The sequence below is a fragment of the Globicephala melas genome, chromosome 3, assembly GCF_963455315.2.
Source record: "Globicephala melas chromosome 3, mGloMel1.2, whole genome shotgun sequence".
Taxonomy (NCBI): Eukaryota; Metazoa; Chordata; class Mammalia; order Artiodactyla; family Delphinidae; genus Globicephala; species Globicephala melas.
The window spans coordinates 126,639,292-126,662,690 of NC_083316.1; the positions used below are offsets into that span (position 1 = coordinate 126,639,292).

General features: G+C 50.6%; 2 protein-coding genes across 5 annotated transcripts in view; one reads left to right on the forward strand and one right to left on the reverse strand.

The window, feature by feature from the left end:
- The first annotated feature begins 12,868 nt into the window (after nt 1-12,868).
- Nucleotides 12,869-21,013, forward strand: GPX3 (glutathione peroxidase 3). Its single transcript, XM_030834159.3, has 5 exons — nt 12,869-13,030; nt 17,765-17,918; nt 18,832-18,949; nt 19,383-19,482; nt 19,902-21,013. Exons 1-5 carry the CDS (start codon nt 12,944-12,946, stop codon nt 20,121-20,123), a joined length of 681 nt encoding a protein of 226 aa, XP_030690019.1. The 5' UTR covers nt 12,869-12,943; the 3' UTR covers nt 20,124-21,013.
- A 527-nt stretch (nt 21,014-21,540) lies between these two features.
- The window catches only part of TNIP1 (TNFAIP3 interacting protein 1), a 46,167-nt gene continuing 44,308 nt past the window's right edge, over nt 21,541-23,399 (reverse strand). For all 4 annotated transcript variants that reach the window (XM_030834132.2, XM_030834129.2, XM_030834128.2 and 1 more), the window contains one exon: nt 21,541-22,307. In XM_030834132.2, the coding sequence (XP_030689992.1) occupies nt 22,273-22,307 (35 nt within the window). In that variant the 3' untranslated portion in view covers nt 21,541-22,272. The remainder of the gene's footprint in view (nt 22,308-23,399) is intronic.

The following is a 23,399-nucleotide window of genomic DNA, read 5'->3' on the forward strand; positions in this document are numbered from 1 at the left end:
AGATTTCCAAAACATAGAGTGGGAGAGAAAAGCAAGTTATAGCACAATAATAATAATGTGTAGTGCTACTTACTAAAAAAGAAGAAAAGAAGCTAAACAAAAAATGTTGTCACATATATTTTAAATATTGTGTGTGGGTGTGTGTGCACACAGAGAAAATTCTGGAAGGATTCTGGAAGGATTCTGGAAGCATCATACTGTTAATTATGCTGGAGGAAAAGAGTTGTGAGAAAAATGAAGAGCAAGAGGTGACCTAAATGGGAAGGAAATCCAAAAAAGAGGGGGTATATGTATACTTATAGCTGATTCACTGTGCTGTACAGCAGAAACTAACACAACATTGTAAAGCAACTATACTCCAATAAACATTAATTTTAAAAAATGAAGAGCAAGAGGGGTGAAATGGGATTTTAGCCTTAGTTTTAATTTTATAAGAAGAATGCAATCATAATGACTTATGTGAATAAAAGTACTAAAAAATATATAGATTCAATGGGAATAAGAGAGAATGGAAGAGCTGGGGACATATTCCAAGGCTATGGGGGGTAGGGAAATAGTATTGGGAACACTGGGAGAAGTTTCTGGAAGTGCAAAGGGGAGGGGGGAATCACAACACACACCAACTCTGCAGAGGCAACCAGCAGGATGAGCGCTGTGAGCTCAGTTAGTTTTCAACACCTTTCAATTATAGCCACAAGCTCCTGTGTCCTGGAAAGGTCACCGTGTCCCACCACTAGCCTTGGAATGAGCCGGTGTTTGTTGTTCTCTCCTGAGTTGTAAATGTCCTATGACCTTTCATCCAATTCTTGTGTTTGCACATGCCCTCCCTTTCCCAGAAATTCCAGCATTCTTGGTGTTCTCATTCCAGTCCTTCAAGCTACTGGTGAAGTCCACTTCCTTCTGTTCCAATCCCAGCCAGTTCCTGCCTCATCTCTTGTCCCCCATTCAAAAATATTCCCACTCCAGGTTACTTACAAGAACATTGTAGGAGGCCTTTTATGGATTTTTTCAAGAGACACCTGGCAATAGATGTTGCTAACACTGATTGAGTACAGAGAGGTGCCGGGCGTGGTACTAAACTTTATAGGAAGTATCTCATTTGATTCCTCCAGCAACCTAGTAGGTCAATACAATTATAACCCTCATTTCACAGCCGAGACTTGGTGTGTAGTGGTAAGCATGTAGTGGGTGAGTGTTAGGACAAAATCCATAAGCGATTGAATGGGGGTCAGAGAGATGGGGGAGGTATAAAGGACTGGGTGAGGGAACAACTTCTCAGGTGCTGGACTGGAGGTCGGGGCGGTTCATTTTGCCAAGTGCCTTTAGAGCCATGATTTCATTTGGTGTCACCACATTGATCTAATGATGGGGATCATTAGGGAAGATAATGAGTGAATCAAACTTTAATTCCCTTAACGTGGCAACCATTGGGTCAAGGGCTTTTCCGGCCTATTAACCCACCGTGCTGACTTGAGCAAGTCTGCAAGGGGGTGGAGTGCAGACAGAGTGGGGACTGTCTGTGGCTGCTTTTGGCACAGTTCTTTAAGGATCATCAAGTTCCTAGCAGCTGCTCCTCCCCGTCTGGAAACTCTTGGCCAGGCAGCCCCTGCTCTCCAAGCCTGCCCATTCCAGGAGATAAAGCTAAGTGGCGGAGGAGCCAGTTTCCTGGGGTTAATAAACAGGCTGTTTATAGCCAGAAGCGGTCACGGGGCAGGGACAGACAGGCTGGGAGGTCACGCTCCTTCTCAATGTTGAGGTTTCTCATAAACATTCTCCCAGTGAGCCTTCTGGGACGCAAGGACAACTCTGGGCCCGTTGTCCTTGCAGGGGGCAGAGTGCCAAGACACCCACACCTCACTGCCTCCTCCTTTCTCCCCACTCCCCTCCTCTTTCCTTTCTCCTGTCATTCCTTTCCTATCTTCTATAATGAAAAGAAGATACATTTTCACAATAGACACACCCCATAACTTTGGGCAGGTAAACCATCCCTCTGAGTCCCAGTTTCCTCCCTTACAACATGGGGGTAATGACAGGGCCCTCCCTGCAGGAGGTATGGGAAGGTCTCTAGCACTGTGTTTGGCACACACAGTGAGTATTTAAAACACGTTTGTCTGGACTTGAGGACACGGGGAGGGGGAGGGGTAAGCTGGGATGAAGTGAGAGAGAGGCATGGACATATATACACGACCAAATGTAAAATAGCTAGCTAGTGGGAAGCAGCTGCATAGCACAGGGAGATCAGCTCTGTGCTCTGTGCCCACCTAGAGGGGTGGGATAGGGAAGGTGGGAGGGAGACGCAAGAGGGAGGGGATATGGGATATATGTATATGTGTAGCTGATTCACCTTGTTATACAGCAGCAACTAACACAGCATTGTAAAGCGATTAGACTCCAATAAAGATGTAAAAATAAAACAGCACACATTTGTCTTTCCCTTTTTCCCTCTCCACCCCATCCCTTCTCCCTAACTCTGGTCCCTGCCCTTTTTACTTTCTAATTTCCTGCCCCAGTCCTGCCCCAACTACCCCCCCACCCCGCCCCGGGGCACTTTCAGCCCCTCTGACTGTGCTTCTGCTGCCTGGGCGGATGGGAGAGGCAGTCAGGCTTGCCCTGAGGAGGGCGGCCCACCGTAGGGCCAGCCAGCCAGCCTTGGCACTTACCACAAGGCCACACCCTAGCCTCTCTGCTTTTAGTAAATAGCCCACAGGATTTGGGGGTGGAGGGAGGATGTGGAAAGGGAGCGTCGAAGATGCTTTACTCTTTGGCTTGTTGTTGCCGTCAATATGACTATTCCAGTGGCTTAATGGTCAGAGATCATTGCGTAAGTTACTGTGGGGTAACTTTTGGGCGTTACCGAAGGGGACTCTGGGCAAGTCCCCTTCACTCTCTGGACTCAGCACAGCGTGCAATAAAAGTGGAGAGAATCAGGCCCTGGAGCCAGATTATCTGAGCTGGAACCTTGTCTCCACCACTTACTAGCTTGGGTTACTAACCTCTCCATGCCCCAGTTTCCTCAATTTTAAAATGGAATTTATGTGTATTTTATAGGGTTGTTATGAGGATTAAATAAATTAGTCTGTTTAGATCACTTAGAACAGAGCCTAGCCCATAGAAGGCATGCAGTTAATCTTAGCTATTCTGCGTAAATGGGGAGGTAGAACAGGGTGGGTACAACATTATGTCAAACATATTTCAATTATTAAAAAAAAAAGCTTTAGTATGTAAAAAAAAAAAAGCAAAGAACGGGTGGTGTGCACGTGGGAAGAGCAGGACATCCTCTCAGAGTGTTACAAAGTCCTGAAACCTCACATTCCTCCCCTTTGTTGACCTCTGGACAAGAACAGATCAGACTCTTGTACACAAGATTCTGCCTAAATAAAGGCAAAGTACAAGGATTAAGGGATGCTCCCAAATCTATGTCTCCCCTTTCTATTTCTCATTCATTCATTCACTCATTCATTCTTTTTCTTTCTTTTTTTTTTTTTTTTTTTCCGGTACGCGGGCCTCTCACTGTTGTGGCCTCTCCCGTTGCGGAGCACAGGCTCCGGACGCGCAGCCCCAGCGGCCATGGCTCACGGGCCCAGCCGCTCCGCGGCATGTGGGATCTTCCCGGACTGGGGCACGAACCCGCGTCCCCTGCCTCGGCAGGCGGACTCTCAACCACTGTGCCACCAGGGAAGCCCCCACTCATTCATTCTTAAATAACTGTTAATTAAAAACGCTCTGTGTGTGCCTGGTACTTTTTTAGGGCTGGAGTTGCAGCAGAGAATAAGACATAGTCTCTGACATCGTGCTGCTTACATTCTAGGTACACAAAGTACTTGACTGTCCCAGAGAGACCCTAGGAAACTAGTCAAAGACTTTCAAAACCAGATAGAGCCCTTAGAGGTCATCTGGTCCAACTTCTCACGGGGCAGAAAGGGCAGAGACGACCAGAGACACTCTAAGGACTGGTCTGAGATCACAGAGCAGTGCTGAGTTGTAGAATTGCAGATGGAGATTGGAGGGGACAATGGGATGGTCAGAGTCTGAGGGTCAGAGCCCCAGCCTCCATGCCCTCGAGGAGGCTTGTTTCAGGCATCCCCTGCACGGCTAGGATACGTGGGGTCACCACTGGCATCTTTAATAATAATAACCAGGGGGACATATTGCACACCCTGCGCCAAATGTGTTCACAAGCATTCTCTCAGTCCACATAAAATCTCCATTTTACAAATGAGGAAAGATGCCTTACCCAAGGTGAAATAACTAGAAAGGGGCAGATCTGGGGCTTGCATACAGGTTTCTCTGATGCCAAAGTCAGCAAGACTCTTTTATGCTTCCCAGTGCCTGGGGCTTAAACCCACAGCCCAAAACACAAGAACCTTTCATTTGTCTGACTGAGCTGGCCAAGCAGATAACACCAATGAGCCTGGACTCCCAGTCATCTTTCCAACCCTGTCCACCCTGATCCACAAGCCACAGAGAGAGACCAGACCCTGTGTGGGAGAGATATGTCCTTTCTTTTGGAGGTCCCGCCTTAATGCCATCTGTCCCCACTAATTGTTTTTTCAACTTTGAAAGATTATAATATATTCTCTGGAAAACATTCAGCAGCAGGAAAGCCCTCCCTGGGCTCTCCTACTCTCTCACAGGTCCAAAACTCGTGGATGGTTCCAGAGATCCTTGTGTTCTGGAAAGTTCCCTGGTCAGTCCTTAGGGAACACGGGTGGCTACAGAGGAAGACCCTGCTCAAGCATGGTTCTTGATGCTTGGGCAATTTTGAGGGGAAGATCACTTCAAACTCAGTCACGAGGTTCCCACATTTCTTGGGCATTTGGGAGAGGAAGAGCCCTTCTCCAGGAACTTTTTGCTGCATGCTAGGCTTGACGTCTTTGAACACGACAGGTATGGTCCTGCTGTCTAGAGTTGGGGGAGAAGCCAGTAGCTGGTTTTGGAAGAGGCAGAGAAGTAAGGCTTAGAGCCTGGGGTGAACCTTCAGGACCTGACTTGCCCAGACTTCATCCAGAGCCTTGACTTGGGAGGACCATGAATGGATGGAAAGTGGGAGGAGAAGCAAGGCAAGGGGTAACCTGAGAAAGAACTTCTACCTCTCAAAAACATAAAGTCTAAAGCTGATATGAATTCGTCAACTTAACGTTGTATAAGAAGCACCAGGAGCAGGGTAGGCAGCAGTGGGAATGTCTGTCAGTGGAGTCTAAGGACCATACACTTGGAGTCGAAGGAACTGGATCATCTCCAAGGACCCTTCTGGGCTGATAGTCTAATGAGGTTGAGAGATCAAAGCCTGAGAAGTAGGAGAAGGCCGGATTCTGACCCAGATGCCCTAAAATGTTTTGGAGTTCAGTGTGAGGGCCAGGTTATTTCCCATGGACCACAGAGCCTTAAGGAAAAGGAATTTGATGTCCAGACCTCAGTTAGGCTTTCAACTCCAGGGTCAGCCATGATCCTTCTCCCTAGCCCATTTCTCACCCTCACCTGCACTTCACTTCCTAAAGAGACAAAACTTTCTGAGCTGCAACCCTCCCCTATGGAGGGTGGGGAAGGGGAGGCTTCTCCCTAAATAAAGGCAAAGTACAAGGAACACCCCCAAACCTATGTCTCCCCTTTCTTTTTTTGCATTCATTCATTCACTCTTAAACAACTATTAATTAAATATGCTCTATGTGTGCTTGGTTCTTTTCTAGGGCTGAAGTTACAGCAGAGAATAAGACATAGTCTCTGACATCATGCTGTTTACATTCTAGGTGGAAGGAGAATGGGATAGACCATAAGTAGGTAGATAAATTAATGAATGAGAGCACTTAAAATTGTGGAAAGTAATAAAAGAATAGCAAAACAAAATGATGGAGCGGGGAGTTTTCTTCTGTCTATTGTCCTCAAAATAAAGTCCAAGGCTGCGAAAGCCCATCTCCATCTGCCCTTATTTACCTCTCCAGCCTTACCTCTTGTCACTTTCACCTTGAACTCTCTGCTTCAGCCATGAAAAACCTGCGTGTCAAAGTTGGAAGGGGCCCACTTGACCCTTGATCTATTGGTTCTTTTAGCCCCAAACACGATCTCTTTTTTGCTACTTCTTTCATGTCTCTCACCCAGCTAACTCTTGCTCCTTCTCAGTCACTAGTTACTTCCACCTGGAAGCCAGCCCTGCTCCCATGAATCCAGGTGAGGTGCCTCTCTTTGTGCTGCGCTTTCTCCTTCAAGAGCATCTGTCACCCTGTGTAGCCAGTTTGCTGTTGTCCCTACGCCAGACCGTGAGCTCCTGGAGGGCAGGAATCACATCCTGTTCTCCCTGAATCATAGAATCCTCAACAGTTGGCACAGTGCATAGTACGTAGTAGATGCTTAAGAAACACCTGTTGGGCTTCCCTGGTGGCACAGTGGTTGAGAGTCCGCCTGCCGATGCAGGGGACACGGGTTCGTGCCCCGGTCTGGGAGGATCCCACATGCCGCGGAGCGGCTGGGCCCGTGAGCCACGGCCGCTGAGCCTGTGCATCCGGAGCCTGTGCTCCGCAACGGGAGAGGCCACAACAGCGAGAGGCCCACGTACCGCAAAAAAAAAAAAAAAGGAAGAAACACTTGTTGAATTAATTAACACTCAGTTTAGTAAGTTTTAAGAGCTCATTAATATGAGGAAAAGACATGGACAAGGCATGGCTTTGGAGACAAAGAATTAATTGGAAGAAAAAAATTATAATTTCTCAGTCCTTTATGGAGCTCATATTCTAGCATCTTGCAGCTCTAATACTCCACCAGAGCCTCCTAAAAGGCTTAAGAGCAGTCAGGGCAGAAATTATTGACCCCACTTAACAGCTGGGGAAGGTGAAGCCCCAGAAAGGTGAATCTAGCAGAAGTCACCCAGCCAGGTGGCAGTAGAGTGCATCTGAACAAGTTTAGGGCCCCAGAGACATCAGGCCCAACCTCTTCATCATACAGGGAACATGGATGGGGGTGGTAACAGGCAGACTCTGAACTAAGTGTCCTGGCTCATCTAAAGCTCAAAATAACTGCTTGAGGGTGACAGTGATGGTAGCCACAAAGGAGGAGACAACATGATTTACCCACAGTCCACCCTCACCCTGTAACCCAACCCGACTAGGCAGATTCTCCAGGCCACCACTCCATTTGTCCTCAGGGACTCCTTCCTGGGGTCAGTTCATGAGACACTGCACAGTCAGAGACTGACTAGGATGGACAAAACCTTAGAATTCTAACTTGTTTCAGAGTTGGGGACGTCAGGGCTCAGAGAGATGGGACTAGCCTATGGCACCTACGGAGATAGGATCAGGACTCCAGACTCTCAGTCCAAAACTTTCTCAAGTATACCCCTGACATGAACCTCTGAGTTGGGGAAGGGGTGACGATGATGTGGACCAGACCTGGCCATTTGTTATCTGCGGTCATGTTGGGAGAAGTGAGGGAGGAGGGGTGATGGGCTACCCACTCCATCTGCTTGTCCTACTCTAGAGTTTATTAGTTCCCACTAGTCCTCATTGGTTTTGTGCATTGTCAGTTAACCAGAGGAAGTAGAATACGGGTTGTCCACTGTTTAGTGACTGTTTATGAAGGTCATTATTGCTACTCCAGCACAGTAGTCTCCCAGCCAAACAACAACATAGAGAGGATGGAGGGCAGGAAAAATGAGGCCAGCAGAGACATAGGTAGGGCCTCCTACTACTAAGAAATGGGGAAAAGGGTACACATTTTAGGTTCCAAGAGAAGGGAAGGGACATTTTGTCTGAAAGCTTGGAATTGTATCCAGCATAGGTGTGACTCTTGCAGATGCCTGTCTTTGCTGTGGGTCCCTGGACAAATCACTCAGCCTCTTGGAACCTCAGCCTCTCAGATCAGAGGGTTGAATGAGATAGTTTCTAGGGACTCTTCCCGTTTTTTATAATCCTCCCTCCAATGAAGTGGGCATTAGAGGAAATGAGAGTCATTAACTCCATTTCAGGTAAATTCAATAAACCTAGTATTTGCCAGGCCAGGTCCTGCTGAAGTTTAATTGCAAGATCTGAGGAAAAGAGTTAACATGCAAGCCTGAAATTGCTATGCTTAGAAAGATCTGCTTGCACAACGGGCCCTGGGTTGATGTTCAGCGACTCTGATTTCAGGAGGATTTCCACCATTCCCAGAACTGATAAGAGTGGCTCACTAGGCCTAAACTATTTGGACAAACAATGTGGCCTGTGCTGAATTCCTGCTCTCCTTCTGGGAGTCTGGCATCTTGGTACATGCTAGGCAGAGGATGCCTACATGGCCAGCTCCCAATAAAAACTGAGCACTGAGTCTGAGGGGCCTCCCTGGTGGACGCTTTACATGTGTTGTCACACTTTGTTGCTAGAGGAATTCAGTACAGCCTGTGTGACTCAGCTGGGAGAGGCCTCTTAGAAGCTTGTGCCTGATTTCACCCAGTCTTTGTCTCATGTACCTTTTCCCTTGGTTGATTTGTTCTGTAACCTATTACTGTAATAAGTCATAGTGTGAGCATGATTATATGTTGAGTTCTGTGAGTGCTGATGGCAAATCATTGAACCGGGAGGTGGTCTTGGGGACCTCAGACAGGGGATAAGCCTAGATTTCACAGAGACAACTATAATCCTATAGCAATGTTGGATGAATATACAGCTCAAACCCAGCACGATCCAATAGAAACATCATGTCAGTTGTGTATGTAATTTAAATTTTTCTATTGGTCACGTTTTACAAAGTAAAAAGAGAGAGGTGAAATTAATTTCAAGAATATAGTTTCTTTAATCCAATATATAAAAATATTAACGTTTCAACACGTAATGATATAAAAATTTATCAAGATATTTTTACATTCTTTTTTTCTTACTAAGTCTTCAAAAACCAGTGTGTATTTTACATTCACAGCACATCTCAGTTGGGACTAGCCACATTCCAAGTGCTCCCGAGCCACATCCAGCTATTGGCTGCCATGTTGAACAGCACAGGCTTACAGATAATGACAAGGACTCTGGAAACAGGACATCTGGGTCAGAATCCTGGTTGTGCCACCTACCAGCCGCATGACCTTAAGCGACGTGATTTAACCTGTGTGTTAGTTTCTTCATCTCTAAAATGGGGATAATAATGTTAGCCACCTCATGAAGTTACAGGGATTTTTCCAAAAGTCAATAAATCTAAGGCAGCACCTGGTACATACAGGATGTTGGGTGAATGCTGGCTGCTCCTCTTATTATCCAAAAGGTTGGCCTTTGAGGTCAACTTGTCCAACTCTTTATTCCATAGATGAGGAAACTGAGGCCCAGAGTTTGGAAGGCACTGGTTTGAAAAGCAAAGGCTCTAGCCACCTCTCTTCCTGTCCCCTGGCTAGCTCTAAGACAGCACCTGCCAATTATTTAGGAAACCAGCAGCTTCAGGGCCCCACCTAGGTTCTGCAATCCTGTCTTGATTGCAAAACAGTGCCACCATTTGAGTTGGCACTGAAGTGGTGGGGCTGGGCCTCCCTTCTGCCACCGCCATCTGGACCCATCAGTTGGGCTGGCTGACTCAGTCACTGAGTCCACTGCTTACTCAGCACCCATAGGGCTGGCTTCCATTGTTTTCACTTTTTACGCCCTTCTTATTTATTAACTCATGCTCTATCTTCCTCAAAGACGCAGAGCATCATCACTTTTTTAAAAATCTCCTTTTAATCATCTACAGTCCCCATCCACCCACCAAGCAGGTAGATAGGGAGCTCCCCAAATACGTCTAAAAAAGAGAGAGTGAAGGGGTACTGGGTGCCCACTTATCTGGGATGCAGTAGGGCATGTTCTCAGGCTGGGAACAAAACTGGCTTATGATTCCTCTAGAGTATCTGTCTCTACCCTTCCTTTCCTGAGACCCAGATGAAATCATCTGCTCTCCTCTGACAAACTCACACATCTCAAATCTTACTAGCAGCTGTAATCAGACCAGTTTCGTGGGCTCAAACTTGATAGCACATGCTGACCTCAAGATTTGTTTATTCCATTTGCGAAACAGTGTTTTATTTGGCATTTGTTTATTTAATAGATAGTTACTGAGCATCTACTGTGTATTAAGCCGTCTGCAAAGTGGTGAGAATGAAGCCTTTGTGGACCTTATGATTTGTTGTAGAAAACAGAAAAAGAAGAAATGATGGTAAAGTACAACAAAGGCTTGATGTAGAAAATGTCAAATACTCTAGGAACTATAATAGAATAAAGCAAGGGGACCTGAATAAAACTCTTTCCACGGTGTTGACAGGCTGCTGAAACCTGAAAATGGTGGGAGAGAAGCAGTAAAAGAGAGAGAATATGGAGAGTTCCAGACAGAACTCAACAACATAGACAAGACCTGGAGGTGAGAGAGAACGGCATGTTGGAAGAACTGGAGAACAATCCAGTACAACTGGGTAGAGAGAATAAGAGGAGTGTGGCAAAAGATGAGGAAGTGGCTGGATTTGGAGGATACTGTCTGAAGCGCTAAGGAATTTGGACTTTAACCTGAGGGCAAGGGGAAACATCCTGGCGGAGAATAACATCTTTCAAAACATAGGGTTCCTGAGAACAAATCAACCAAATGTGCTAGAAAGGCTTATGGTGAAAAGACTGGCAAGTGTTGTTTTCAACCTTGTCTTCATGATCTTTGTACTGAGGCTCAGACCTCCTTTGAAAGTAGTCTGCAGCATGAAGGCCCAACCCAACGGCAGGCCGTGCTCCCTCAAACTCCCAGCCCACTGTCCATGCGATCAGTACTCCCGAGTCTGGTGCAGCACAGGTCTTCCTTAGACCCTTGGAACTGTAGAGCCACAGAGACCACCATGGAGAGATTGTCGAAGACTCTTATCTAACAGATTGACCAACTGAGGCCCAGAGAAAGAAGGTAACTTGTCTGTGGCCCCACTGCAAGCCTCAGGCTCTGACTCCTTCTTGTCTCCCCCAGGGAGACCAAACAGCAGGTCTAGGACTAGGGTGAGGCAAGTCAGGCACTCAGGGTGCACCATTTAAAGAGGCACTCGCTCGCGGGTGCCAGCTCTGCACTTGCCTTACCCTCGTCCTGGCTCTGTTGGACACACTTCGAAGGCAGGGATTGTAACTTTCAGAAACCTTTTTGACATCTTTCATCGTGTTGACATGAGGCTAGGCACATTTTTTTTTTTTTTTTTTTTGCGGTACGCAGGCCTCTCACTGCTGTGGCCTCTCCCGTTGCGGGGCACAGGCTCCGGACGCACAGGATCAGCGACCATGGCTCACGGGCCCAGCCGCTCCGCGGCATGTGGGATCTTCCCGGACCGGGGCACGAACCCGTGTCCCCTGCATCGGCAGGCGGACTCTCAACCGCTGCGCCACCAGGGAAGCTCCTAGGCACATATTTTGAGGGATCCTAGATGCCTGCTGATGTTAATGAACAGTGGATTTCTGACAAACTGACATGTATACAGATGTTTGTATCTTTGGTTAAATATGACCTTCAGGAGACACTAGAACAAAGTCAAGAGGGCCTCAGAATGGAGTCTAGACCTGGATTCTGGTCCCCTCTCTGCCATCAGTTTGCTTTGGGAACTTGGGTAAATTGTTCCCCATCTCTAGGCTTCAGCAAAATGAGGTGGTTGAATAAATAGCATTTATTGACTACATACTCTGTGTCACCCCCTGTTCAAATGCTTCTGTGCTTTAACTCATTTAAAGAATTCCTGGCCTTCAACACTCCCTTCACTTCAACAGGCTGTGGTTTGAGGTAAGGAAGGCTTCCCAGAGAATGTGGGATTGAGACAGACCTTCCAAATTCCCACGGGGACAATACTATCTTAAATCATCGTAGAGGCATGGTATCTCAAGGCACTTCTCCATCAGAAGACAGAGAATCACCTGCCTCAGAATCACCTTTGGAACACGTCTGAAGGTGGAGCCTCAGCCTCTGCCGCTAGAGATTCTAATGCACTGATTCTGAAGAGGGACCTGGGAATCTGTATGAAAATCTTTTCAGGTGGCTGGTAGTCTGATTTGGGAAGCACTGATCCCAACGCAGTCCCCTATCGGTGGAGAGAATCATACCTAGACAGCACAGACCTAGAGCTCCCTGAACTGATCATCAGCATCTTGAAGCAGAGAAACGAAGTCATGGATTGATTAATGCTGCAAATATTAAGCACGTGTTGTGTTCTAGGCCCTGTGCCAGGGTGATTATGGTCCCTACTCTCAAGCGACTCCTGGTCTAGGTCTGTCACTTATTTTTAGAAACAAGTCATCTAGCCAGAACCAGAAGGGACGTAGAGAGCATCGGCCAATCCCATCATTACACAGTTGGGGAAACTGAGGCCCAGAGAGGGAAAGCAACATGTTCAAGGCTACACAGGGAGCAAATGTATTTTCTGCTCTCAAACCAGCTGAGGGATCCCAATGTTCTTCCCAGGAGAGGGCTGCATTCAAAATCCTAGGGCATTCACCCTTTGCTTTTTAAGCACTAAACCTACATAGAGTAAATAAATGTTCCTGGAAGTCTCACTTCAGATCTTGCTGACATTTTAGGTCCTTAATATCCCTTCAACCAGAATGGAGGCAGGAGGGAACAGGGAACACCTTGCGGGTGTCATCAACTCTTCGGTGCTTTTCAAAGCCCTTTCCCCGGCTGTGCTGAGTACACTGTGCCTGCCTCTTCCAGCACTTTAGAGTCTAAAGAAGAAGAGGGTCCCGCCTCACGGGTTCACAAGGAACTGGCTCCCATCTCTCTGTTCAGACTTGCTTATGTCACTGTCGCCCAGGGCCTGGGGAGGGGAGAAGCGGAGGGTAAGTTGTGTCCGCCCCTGAAATGCCAGACGCCCTGCGATTGGCTACAAGGACTCCGGCCCGGCCGCGGATTGGTCATCGCTGAGGGCTTGAAAGGTGGATGAGAGCGGACGACACCTCAGACGGACTGTGGCCCGGGATCAGACAGTGTCTCCGGCGAGTCCGAGACGCGGCCCCCGCCCACCATGGCCCGGCTCTTCCGGGCATCCTGCCTTCTCTCCCTGCTCCTGGCCGGCTTCGTTCCGCCGAGCCGAGGACAGGAGAAGTCGATGGTGAGTGAGCCTCGGGGATGGGTGGCCGGGGGATCGAACGTGGTCCGCAGGTGTCCATCTCTCGGTGGTGAGGCACCCTTCTTCCCGGGCTCCCCACCAGTAGGGTGACACCTAGGTGCGAGAGACGCCCTAGCTCCCTTTGCCTCCCTCTTCAGCATACCCAGACCGTCGTCAGACTCTTCGCGGTTCCATCTGTTGGAGACCTGGATGCCCCGGGTGGGCAGAATGAATGAGGGAGGAAGGGTCTTCTCTCCCGGTCCACACTTTCAAACCCACGGCTACCTGCGGGTCGCCTTGCTACCTCCAAGCCACGGTCTGTTTCTGAGATGTTCCCCTCCAGTGGGGCCTGAAGGGGGTGGGGGGCACAGAAAATGGCCTGGAGACTCAGGGTCTGGGTTGGCTGCAGAGGTTCCCAGGGAGAATGGCTGGCAAGGTGAAAGGGAAGGAACACGCGGCTGTGTGGTCCCCGTCTAGCCCAAGCATAAACGCAGGTAGAATTCTGGGATACTGGTAGAAGACGCAGAGGTCTGTGACAGAAGGAGCTCTGAGCTGGCAGCACAGAATGCCCAGGATGCTGACTAGATTCGCTTTTCCTTTGTGGACATCAGTTTCTCCACCTGTAGCAGGTGGGAGGACAGGGCACAATGAGGCTGATGATTTCAGAGGGGCTGCTTGGAGAAGCTGCAAAATCCACACGCTGTTCTCTGAAGTGTCTCCTGTTTGAGGGCAGCCTCACTACTCACCACCCACTGCCCATCTTGGCCTGAGCAAACCTAGTAGTTGGAGAAAGCTGGGGACTGCCAGCTCGATAGGAGAGGCAGAATTCTCCTGAGCCTCAGTCTATCCCCAGCAGAGTGTGTGGCCCTTAGCTAGAGTGGAGATGCTGAGGCCGGGAGCAGGGGTGACCACACATGCTTATCTCTTTGGACAGTATATGCCAAAGTGGGCGCTGTAGACCTCTCCTCTTCCCCAGGGTGGGGAGGCAGAAGCCAGGCATAGACCCAAAGAGAGAGATTTATGTCTCCAGCATCCCAGTACACACACACACACACACACACACACACACACACACACACACACACACACACACACACACACACACACCCCACTTGTATAAGCTGAAGAAGAAGCTTTGCACTTGCTGTGTTTCTCAAATCTTCCAGATCTTAATTCTAAGATCTTATGACTCCATGATTCTGTTTCCAAAATCGTATCTACTGTTCAGGAAGCCCATTCCAAACACAAGGTTTCTTCCGTCTGTTTCTATCCCCTGTCCTGTCCTCAGCCTAAATGCCAATCAGTCTGCTCCTGCTTGGAGTCAGCCTTGAGACTGGATGGTTATGGGGCCACTTCCTCTAAGCCTCTGGCTTTGTATCCAGTCCTGTTCATAATCTCCAGCTCAGAAGGTGTTTTCCAGGGCAGGGATGGTACTGAATTTCAATATTGGGGTGTGGAGTAGAAGTGAGGGTAGACCATGTGTAGGGCAGTATCTTGGAGTCCTATAACCTCAGTGTGGGGAGAAGCAGAGAAGGGAAGATGGGCCCTGCTTCAAGAAGGCTGGAGGTAAGAACATGGATCCCATGGATAACTCATCATAGCCATGTGTTCTCTGTAGAACTCTGGGGAGTAGATGGATTCAGAGAAAACAGGATGGGTATGGTCTAGAAAAGTCTTAGGGTGAGGTGTGATCATATCAGATACAACCAGCTAGGACTTGCTAGCTAATGACAGTCTGGGCATGCCTATTTCTCCTCCAGGTCCTGAGAGAGCTGAAATGTCATAGCCCTTGGTTCTAGGACTCAACCACTTATCCTACCCCAACTCCAGGGCCAAGCAATGGGGCAAGGGGCAGGTGGAGAATGGGATGGACAAAGGATGAGAGCCCCAAAGGGATGTTTGCCTCCTCCCAATTCAAAGGGAGGGGCTGGGTAACAGAGGGAATCCTCCTTTCCTTGCCGTGTCCCCTCTCCAGTCCGGTTTAAGACTGCCCAGCCTCCCTGTCCTTCCTCTACAAAAGGACTTTGCAGAGACTAGAGAGAATAACAACCGCTGACGTGCGTGGGATCCTAGTAACCGCTGGTTTCTAGGTGACTAAACCAGGCAGAGAGAATCATGGAACCACCGGCTGACAGTCAGGGCTGAAGAGCCCTCAAGACAGCACTGAATCTGACCCCACCTCACAGCTGTGGAGCCAGAGCCCCAGAGAAGGGACAGGAGTCCTCACACAGAATCAGAGGCCCAGCCAGGCCCAGAACTCAGGTCTCCTGCCCCCAGTCCAGCTCTCCTCTCACACTTTCACACTGATGGGAGTGGGCAGATGGGTGAGGAGAAAGACACAGGACCAGCAACCCAAGCCAGCTAGGGTCCTGGCGGGGTCCCCCCTCCAACTCTCAAGCCATCGAAACTCTCCTGTCTTGTGCAATTGTGGGAGGATAGAGGCACCCTCACTCCCTCTCCCCCACTCAACCCACAGCTCCTCCGACATCCGGGTTAAGGTGCAGGGTTCTGGGACTCCATGGGCCCAGAAAAGGGGAGGGGGCTTCCGTAAGGACTGGACGTGTGCTCAGTGGTGAATGCAGGCCATGGCTTCCCCCACCATAGGCGCTCTCTGACCCCTCTCGGTCGGAACTCACAGCACTGGCTTCACTGGCCCAGTAGAAAGGATGGAGGCTTTGTCACACATCCCTTCTCCTATAAACACCCTGCCCAGTGCATCATCTTCTTCATACTGGCTGGGGAACATCAAAGCCCTCTTCACAATAAGGTAGGAACGTCAGCACCCTTTACCCTATCCCTTGATGGGTGGGTGGGGCAGGGGGCAGGTACAGATTTCTCTCTAAGAGGCTTGCAAGACAGTTTTGACCTGCTAGTAAATTCTCGCAGCCATTTTGGGAGGCAGGTGGTATTATCCTCTCCCGTCAGCAGATGGAGGCTCAGACTGAATGTGACTTGCCCAGGGCCACACAGCCAGCAAAGACTCAAATCTAATGAGAGGAGATTCCCACCCTGAAACTGGTTTCAGAAGCTGATCCTCCCGCTGTTTACAAGCTTCCATTATTTAGACAACCTCTTGGCTGTTTTTCTCCCCATTTCACAGTTTGTTTTCAGACCGGGGTGGAGTAGAGAGGCAGGCGGGAGGCCTTTCCTTCTGGCTGCTAGACCTCTGTGGCCAGCTAGGGCGTGGTTGTTGTGCCCTGGCTGTTTGTATTTGAGGTGGAGCTGACCCCAGCTGGGGCCCACGAAGCCCAGGGGCTGAAGGAACGTCAAGCTTAGGTCTCAGGCCGGCCTCCAGCAGCCACTAGAAGTCACGGGGCATGGAATATTAGACTCACGTGTAGCAGGGAATTCGTACTGGAGCCAAGAAGAGAGCTTGCAGCTGTCAGGGAATGGCCGCGTGAAGGGAGTTCCGGCTCCCCTGGTTCAGCAGGCTACGGAGTCTTCAAGACAGAGCCTGCTTTTTTACACCCTGCTGGGGCCACGCCTTGCCAGCCCAGATGGCTCTCTTCACGCAGTTGGGCAGAGGTGTAACTGGCTGCAACAGCAAGTCTTCCAGGATTGGTGGGAAGAGAGGGCGTGAATTTGCTTCTCTAACTCCAACCACCTGGCTCTGTCTCTCTGGTCTATAATGCTAGTTTGCATTCGATTTGTTTATTGTCTTCTCACCTCTTCTCAGATGTCCAGGCTAGGACTACCTGCCCAGCTGCTAATTATGGTAGTGATGCCATGACACTCTTTCAAGAGTAGACCCAGATTTTTGTAGTCTGTACCAAAAATTGGCAGAGATGAGATGGGGCAGAGTGGGGTAAATGGAGCATCTCGCTTGCCGGCAGTAATCCATTCCCCCCTCTTCCCCTGAGAGTGACGCTGTCAAGCCATGGTGGTTGAGAACAGCTGATCAAGTTCAAGGTTCTCATTTTATAAATGAGGAAACTGAGGCCCACAGAAGAGAAAGGGCTAGTCCGAGACCACACGGGGAGTTAGTGGCGGAGTTGGTCATGGAATCCAGGCTCCCCAGCTTGCAGCCCATTTAATGTTCTCTCTACTAGTTCTGGAGGCTGACCGTGGAACAGCCTGGGCAGAGGAAGGTATAATGGTCATCGTCACAGCTGCTCGCCCCCAGGGAACACTGAATCTATGCCAGGCAGTGGGGCATTACCCTGACCATCCCATTTAATCCTCATGGCAGGCCTTGCCCCATTCCTGGCTACTATCCTACTTCCCTATTTTCTAACAGCCTCAGTTTTCCAGTCCCCCAGATTGGGAACCTCTGAATCACCACTGTCCATACTGCTGCCTCCTCATTTCTGTTCAGCTCGTCCTTCACGATGGTCTAGTTCAGGCTCTCACCACCACTTGCCTGCATTATTGCAATAGCCTCCCCATCTCCACCAGCCCATCCAATAACATAACACCAGCACTGGGGGGAGTCTCCCTCAGAGCCTGCCCAGTGACTGTTTATAAATTGACACGTGATGCAGAAGTAATGACCAAAGTAAGTATTTCTCCAAGTCTCCACAGCACCCACCAGCTCATGAAGCACTTTCAAAATTATTGTCTTGTGCAAGGAATTAGGAGACCTCACTTCTAGTCTGGTTCTAATTCTTGGAGTGGTCTTGGGCAAGTCAAGACCACTTGGGCAGATCAGTTCCACCTCCTCCCTGTTATCTTGCAAATGGTGGAGTCCAAGTTCCCTTCCAGCTCTAACCGCTCCCCGGCACTGGTCTTCTCTTCCAGATGGACTGCCATGCTGGGGTGGGCAGCAGCATCTATGAGTACGGAGCCCTCGCCATTGACGGGCAGGAGTACATCCCCTTCAAGCAGTACGCTGGCAAATACCTCCTCTTTGTCAACGTGGCCAGCTACTGAGGCCTGACGAGCCAGTACCTTGGTAAGAGCCCATCCCTCTTCCCCTGCTTTATTTGGGGCTGTTTCTGCCAGTTGGGCACATTCCAATCACAGGAGCCTTCCCCGTGCAAGGGGGAAGGGGCGACGGTGATCATGAGATTCCAAACTCCTTATCTTAATCCTACTGTGTTCCATGGTTCTTTGAAAATGATTATATAAGCCTGAGGTCTGATCACCTTCAAATGTGTTCTGGAAGATTCTCAGTTATCCTTCATCCCTGGGCACCTCAATTGCTCTAAAAGCAGGAGGAGGGAGGAGATTGGGTTTGTGCCTGGAGTGTCCTTTCATTGGAGTAAGAAATAATAGCTTTGTCTTGCTGAGAATCCCCCACCTGTCCTCAGCCCCATCTGCCTTAGTGCTTCTCTCGGCCCCTGGAAAGCAGGCAACTGGCCTGAGTCCCCAGAGTACGGGTGTTAGTGACAGGACCAGGTGTTGCACCCAGGTTTCACGATCCCTTGTATCCTCACTTCTTTCTCCTTAGCTGGGTCAGAGTCAAGAGCCTGAAGGAACAGGCAGGCGAAAGGCATCTGACAGCACCCACAAGAAAATGCTTTGGGGGCTGGGGTGGGGTGTGAGAAGGAGGCATGGGCAACCTGACCTAGAATGTCCTGCCTGGGAATCATTGGACCTGGGCAGTGGGTGACTGATGACTCATTGGATGAACCATATTGCTCTCTTTTTCCCCAAACCTCCAACCTATCCAGATTGGAATCCATAGCATGGGACTTGCATCCCAGCATTGCCGCACTCAGCGGATGATCTTGGGCAAGTCCCTTCCCCTGTCAGGCCTCAGTGATTTCAGCTGTACAGTGGGTGAGCGGGTGGAGTGGTACACAGGCGGGAGGGCTCCTCCTCGGGCTAGCCCAGTCTCTTCTCTCTCTCTCTCCCTGGCCCAGAACTGAATGCACTACAGGAAGAACTTGCACCATTTGGTCTGGTCATTCTGGGCTTCCCCTGCAACCAATTCGGAAAACAGGAACCAGGAATGAACTCGGAGATCCTACCCACTCTCAAGTGAGTGCTCACTCAGTGTCCTGAGAAAGCGCCCCAGCCTAGCCTCCAGGCATCTCTTGCAGCCGCCCCTGCTCATGATGGGTATTTATCAGCCTCCAAGAACTACTCTCCCCTTCCAGGAACCCTGTTTAGTGGAACGAGTGGAAGAGGGGCCAGGAGAGGGACAGAGACAAGGACGATGGTTGTGAGCGCATGACCGGGGAGGGGGAAGGGGAGTACAGGTGGAGGGCAGGGGTTATTGAGAAGGTACCAAACTGGAAAAAGACTGTAGACCCACATTATGCCTGTGCCCATTCAATATTCACTGGCTCCCACTGCCCACCGTAGAATAACATCCAGACTCCCAACACCCCCTCCCCTGTTCTGTCCCTGCCTCTCATTTCTGAGCCCTGTGCCCATTTCCCTGGGACCTACATAAAAACATTGCTCTTAGGTATGTCCGACCAGGTGGGGGCTTCGTCCCCAATTTCCAGCTCTTTGAGAAAGGGGATGTGAACGGGGAGAAAGAACAGAAGTTCTACACATTCCTGAAGGTGAGTACACAGCCACCTCTATCAGAGCCTCTCTGCCCAGCTGATGCTGGCTCTGGACCAGGCTGCAGCCGCTCCTGTCTCCAGCCCACATAAAGACAAGGCCTGTGCAACCCTCCTCTGCGCCTGCGCTCTTGGGGAATTTCTTGGCATCTGGTTATTATTCCAACTAGAGGGCTTTGCAAACCCTAGGGTCTCATCAGCCCATTTTACAGATGGGCCCCAGAAGGGACAAGATTAGGGTCTCACAATCTGCTAGAGCCAAAACTGGTTCTGGGATTCAGTTTTCTAACTCCCAAACTGGTGCTCTTTTCTCAGTGCCAGGCTATTCTCCTTCCTCCAAGAAGCCCTGGGAAGGAGGCGGGATAAGAGGGTGGGAGGGGTCCCAAGCAGGGTTGACTCTATTCTCATCTCTGCTCCAGAACTCCTGTCCTCCTACCTCAGAGCTGCTGGGCTCCCCGGACCGCCTCTTCTGGGATCCCATGAAGGTCCATGACATCCGCTGGAACTTTGAGAAGTTCCTGGTGGGGCCAGACGGTGTTCCCATCATGCGCTGGCACCACCGCACCACGGTCAACACTGTCAAGATGGACATCCTGACCTACATGCGGCGCCGGGCCACCCTGGAGGCCAGGGGGAAGTAACTGAGGCCCACCCCACCCCACGTCCACCACGCAGGGGCTGGGGAGGACTCTGTTCAGGAAGGAATCCATTTCTCCACCCACACCATACTCCCACGCTAGACCCCTTATGATTACGCAAGGCCTCAGCTTGACATGAACGTGTGCATACAATTGTGTCTGTACTGCTGTGCACGTGGGTGTCTGCACGCATGCCTACAGCTGTGTGTGACCAGGCACGTGCACACACTTAAGTGTACGGTCACATGGGCTGACCTGCATGAATACCCAGGAACGGGTACCGTGTGTGTGACGACAGCTGTGTGCCGTGGAGAGTGCCAGAGAGTAACTCCCCTCTTTCCAGTTCTCTGTTCCAATGACAATTCACTTCCTTCTGAACCCAAAGAAAAAAACCAGCTCTAGATTCAACCGTTCTGCTCTAACCTGGACCTCAACCCTTGGAGCTGGTACCTCCCACTGCCTCCAAACACCACCCCTGAAGTGCCCAGAAGTTTCTGGGGCTGTCACACTGCCCGACCTCCGTCCTCTCCATCACACAGCCTCCCTCCTTCCTGAGGGCCCTGCCAAGCCCCCTACCCCGCCCCGCAGTGTTCCCTGAGAGTAGCCAAGGCAGATGTGAGAGCAAGGGCCACGTTCCCTGTGTCAGGGGTGGCATCTCCATGAAGGAGGGGCCCAAAGCCCTTGTGGGCGGACCTCCCTTGAGCCTGTCTGAAGGGCCAGCCCTTAGTGCATTCAGGCTGAGACCCCCAGGCAGTGATGCCACCCCCGCTCCTTTGAGGGATGTGCCCTCTCCTCTCACCCCGACCCACTGGCATTAGACTCACCCCTGTCTGCCTACACCCCGACCCACTGGCATTAGGCTCACCCCTGTCTGCCTAGTAAAGGCCTTTCTGCAGCAGCTGAGCCTACTGTGATGCTTCCTCAATGGGGCCACCCTCGCCGGCGGGAAGGGAGAAGAGGAAGGGGAAGAGAAAAGGAATGAAGGGAGACCTTTGGGCCCTTGCTTTTTGGTTTCCACCTAGGCCCACTCTGCTTCCTCACTCGGCATTTGGAGTTTATAAAACCAGCTCACATCTACTCTCATCCCACAGTTCTCCACGGCAGCTAGGGCTCGGGTGAGGTGTTCATTTGACAGATGAAGAAACAGGCTCGCAGGAGGTCCAGGCCTTGCCCAATGTCTCCTGACAAGTGAGGGGCAGGACTAGAATGTAAACCCAGGTTGCTTGACCCCCAGCCCCTGGATGACCCTCACGGAGGCTCTGAGCAGGGCCCCAGGGGATATCTGCCAAGAGTAACGGTGATGCTCCTGGGGGTGTCTGGGAGGAATGGGGTACGGAGGGAGGGGGCCAGGAAAGCAGCACGCTGGTTGACTAGGAGGGGAACATTAATCAGGGCATAAAAGAATACCAGTCACAAAATGTTAATCTTCAACTTGGATTTATGTCCAAGATTCGTGCAAACAGCTGCCCGGGGATCAACAGCCACCCCAAACCGGGCCTCCAGCACCACAGGCCTCCAGCTGAGGGCCTGGCAGCTTCAGGCTGGGGCCCCTCAGCCGATGTGGCTGGCATGGGCTTCATCCCAGGCTGCAGTGGTGCTGGCAAGGCTGCCGTGGGCGGAAGTGGAGGGCCCAGGAGTAGAGCATCCTGTCTCTTCTGCTCCCAGAGGAAAACCCGTTCTTCCCGCAGCTCCTCAGAGCGGGAGGGGATGTGCATGGGGCAGGTCCTGCTACCGCAGAGCTTGAAGCAAAAACTAAACACACACATGAACTGAATGTGGTCCCCAGAGGGGCTGCTGAACCACTTCTGGGGAAGTTGTGAAAGGAAGGGGCCTTGACTGCACCCCACTTGAGATTAACATCTGCCAGCAGTTTCTGCAGAGGATGGTAGGTCAAGGCCGGATGACACCTCTCTCCAGCCAGTGGCAGAGTAGTGAGTTCTTCCCAGTCACGCCAAAGGAAAGGCCCAGACGGACGCCTTCTGGATGGAGCCTCCCCAGTCTCTAAACAGTTCAGGTTGGGGCCAGGGCTCAAGCTGGCCATCCATCTCCGCCTCCCGAGTGGCTGAGGCTCGGAGAGCCCGTGGCCTCTAGTTTTCCAGTAAGCTGAAGTCAGCTGGCTCTGCAAGACGAAGGTGGAGCCAAGGGACTGGTCTCACTGAGGTCCCTCACGGTCATTTTTGGTGGGCTCTAAATAAACAAAAATTTTGAGGATTTGAAGATGAGGTGGTACAGCAGGTTTCAAAGTCCTATGGAAACCAATATAGTAAGAGTGGAAAGAGACCAGTGAGGGTTGTTGGGTATCACCAAGTGCCAGGCCCTGGGCTAAGTGCCTTAGGGATATCTGTCATTCAGTCCTTGCCCAGCCCTATGAAGCAGACACATTATTATCCCTTTATGGGGTGCGGGGGAGGGAACTGGGGCACAGAGAGGTTTTTAAAAACTTGCTCAAAGTCCCAGGTCTAGGAGGTGCTGGCACCTAAGTCAGTCTGGTTTCAGACCCCAGAAATGGAGTAGTTCTGGGGGAGGGGACAGTCCTGCCCACTTGGCCACCCTCTGCCCTCATCAAAGCAGGTTCCGAGGGGCTCCAGAGAACCTCTAGGGCTCCGCAGGGAAACATCAGAAAATGACCAGCCCAATACCTCCTCCTTCCAACCACGAGATCCTCCACACCACAGCCCTCTAAGTCCCCCTGTAGTCTCTGCTCCCACTCCTTCTGCAGAGGGGCACTCGACCTCCTGGCACAGCTGCGACCCTTAGAAAACTCCTCTTCCTGCTGAGATGGACTTGGCCTCTCTATTGCTCCCCTTAGTTGCAATTCTGCTCCCAGAAGCCCCACAGGCAAGGCAGTGTCTTCTGCCCCATGAGAGCCTCGCAGAAAGTGAGGGAGTGACCAAGGGCCCAGGGTGCTCCTGTGACTAGCGAACAGACCTCCAGTCCCCAACTGTTTATGGTGGACACCGTGGCCAGAGGGAGCTTTACAAAATGCAAATCTAATCTCTCATGCCGCTCTGATTTTATTTTATTTTTTATTTTTTTATTTTTTTGGTCGCACGGCAGGGCTTGTGGGATCTTAGTTCCCCGACCAGGGATCGAACCTGGGCCCCCTGCAGTGGAAGCACAGAGTCCTAACCACTGGACTGCCAGGGTATTCCCATGCCACTCTGATTTTAAAATGTCCAAGGACTGCACATCATCCGTAGGATAAAGACCAGCCCTCCTGCCGTGGCCTGCAAGGCCCTCTCGGCCAGGACCCGCCAACCTCCCTGACCTTGCCTTGCC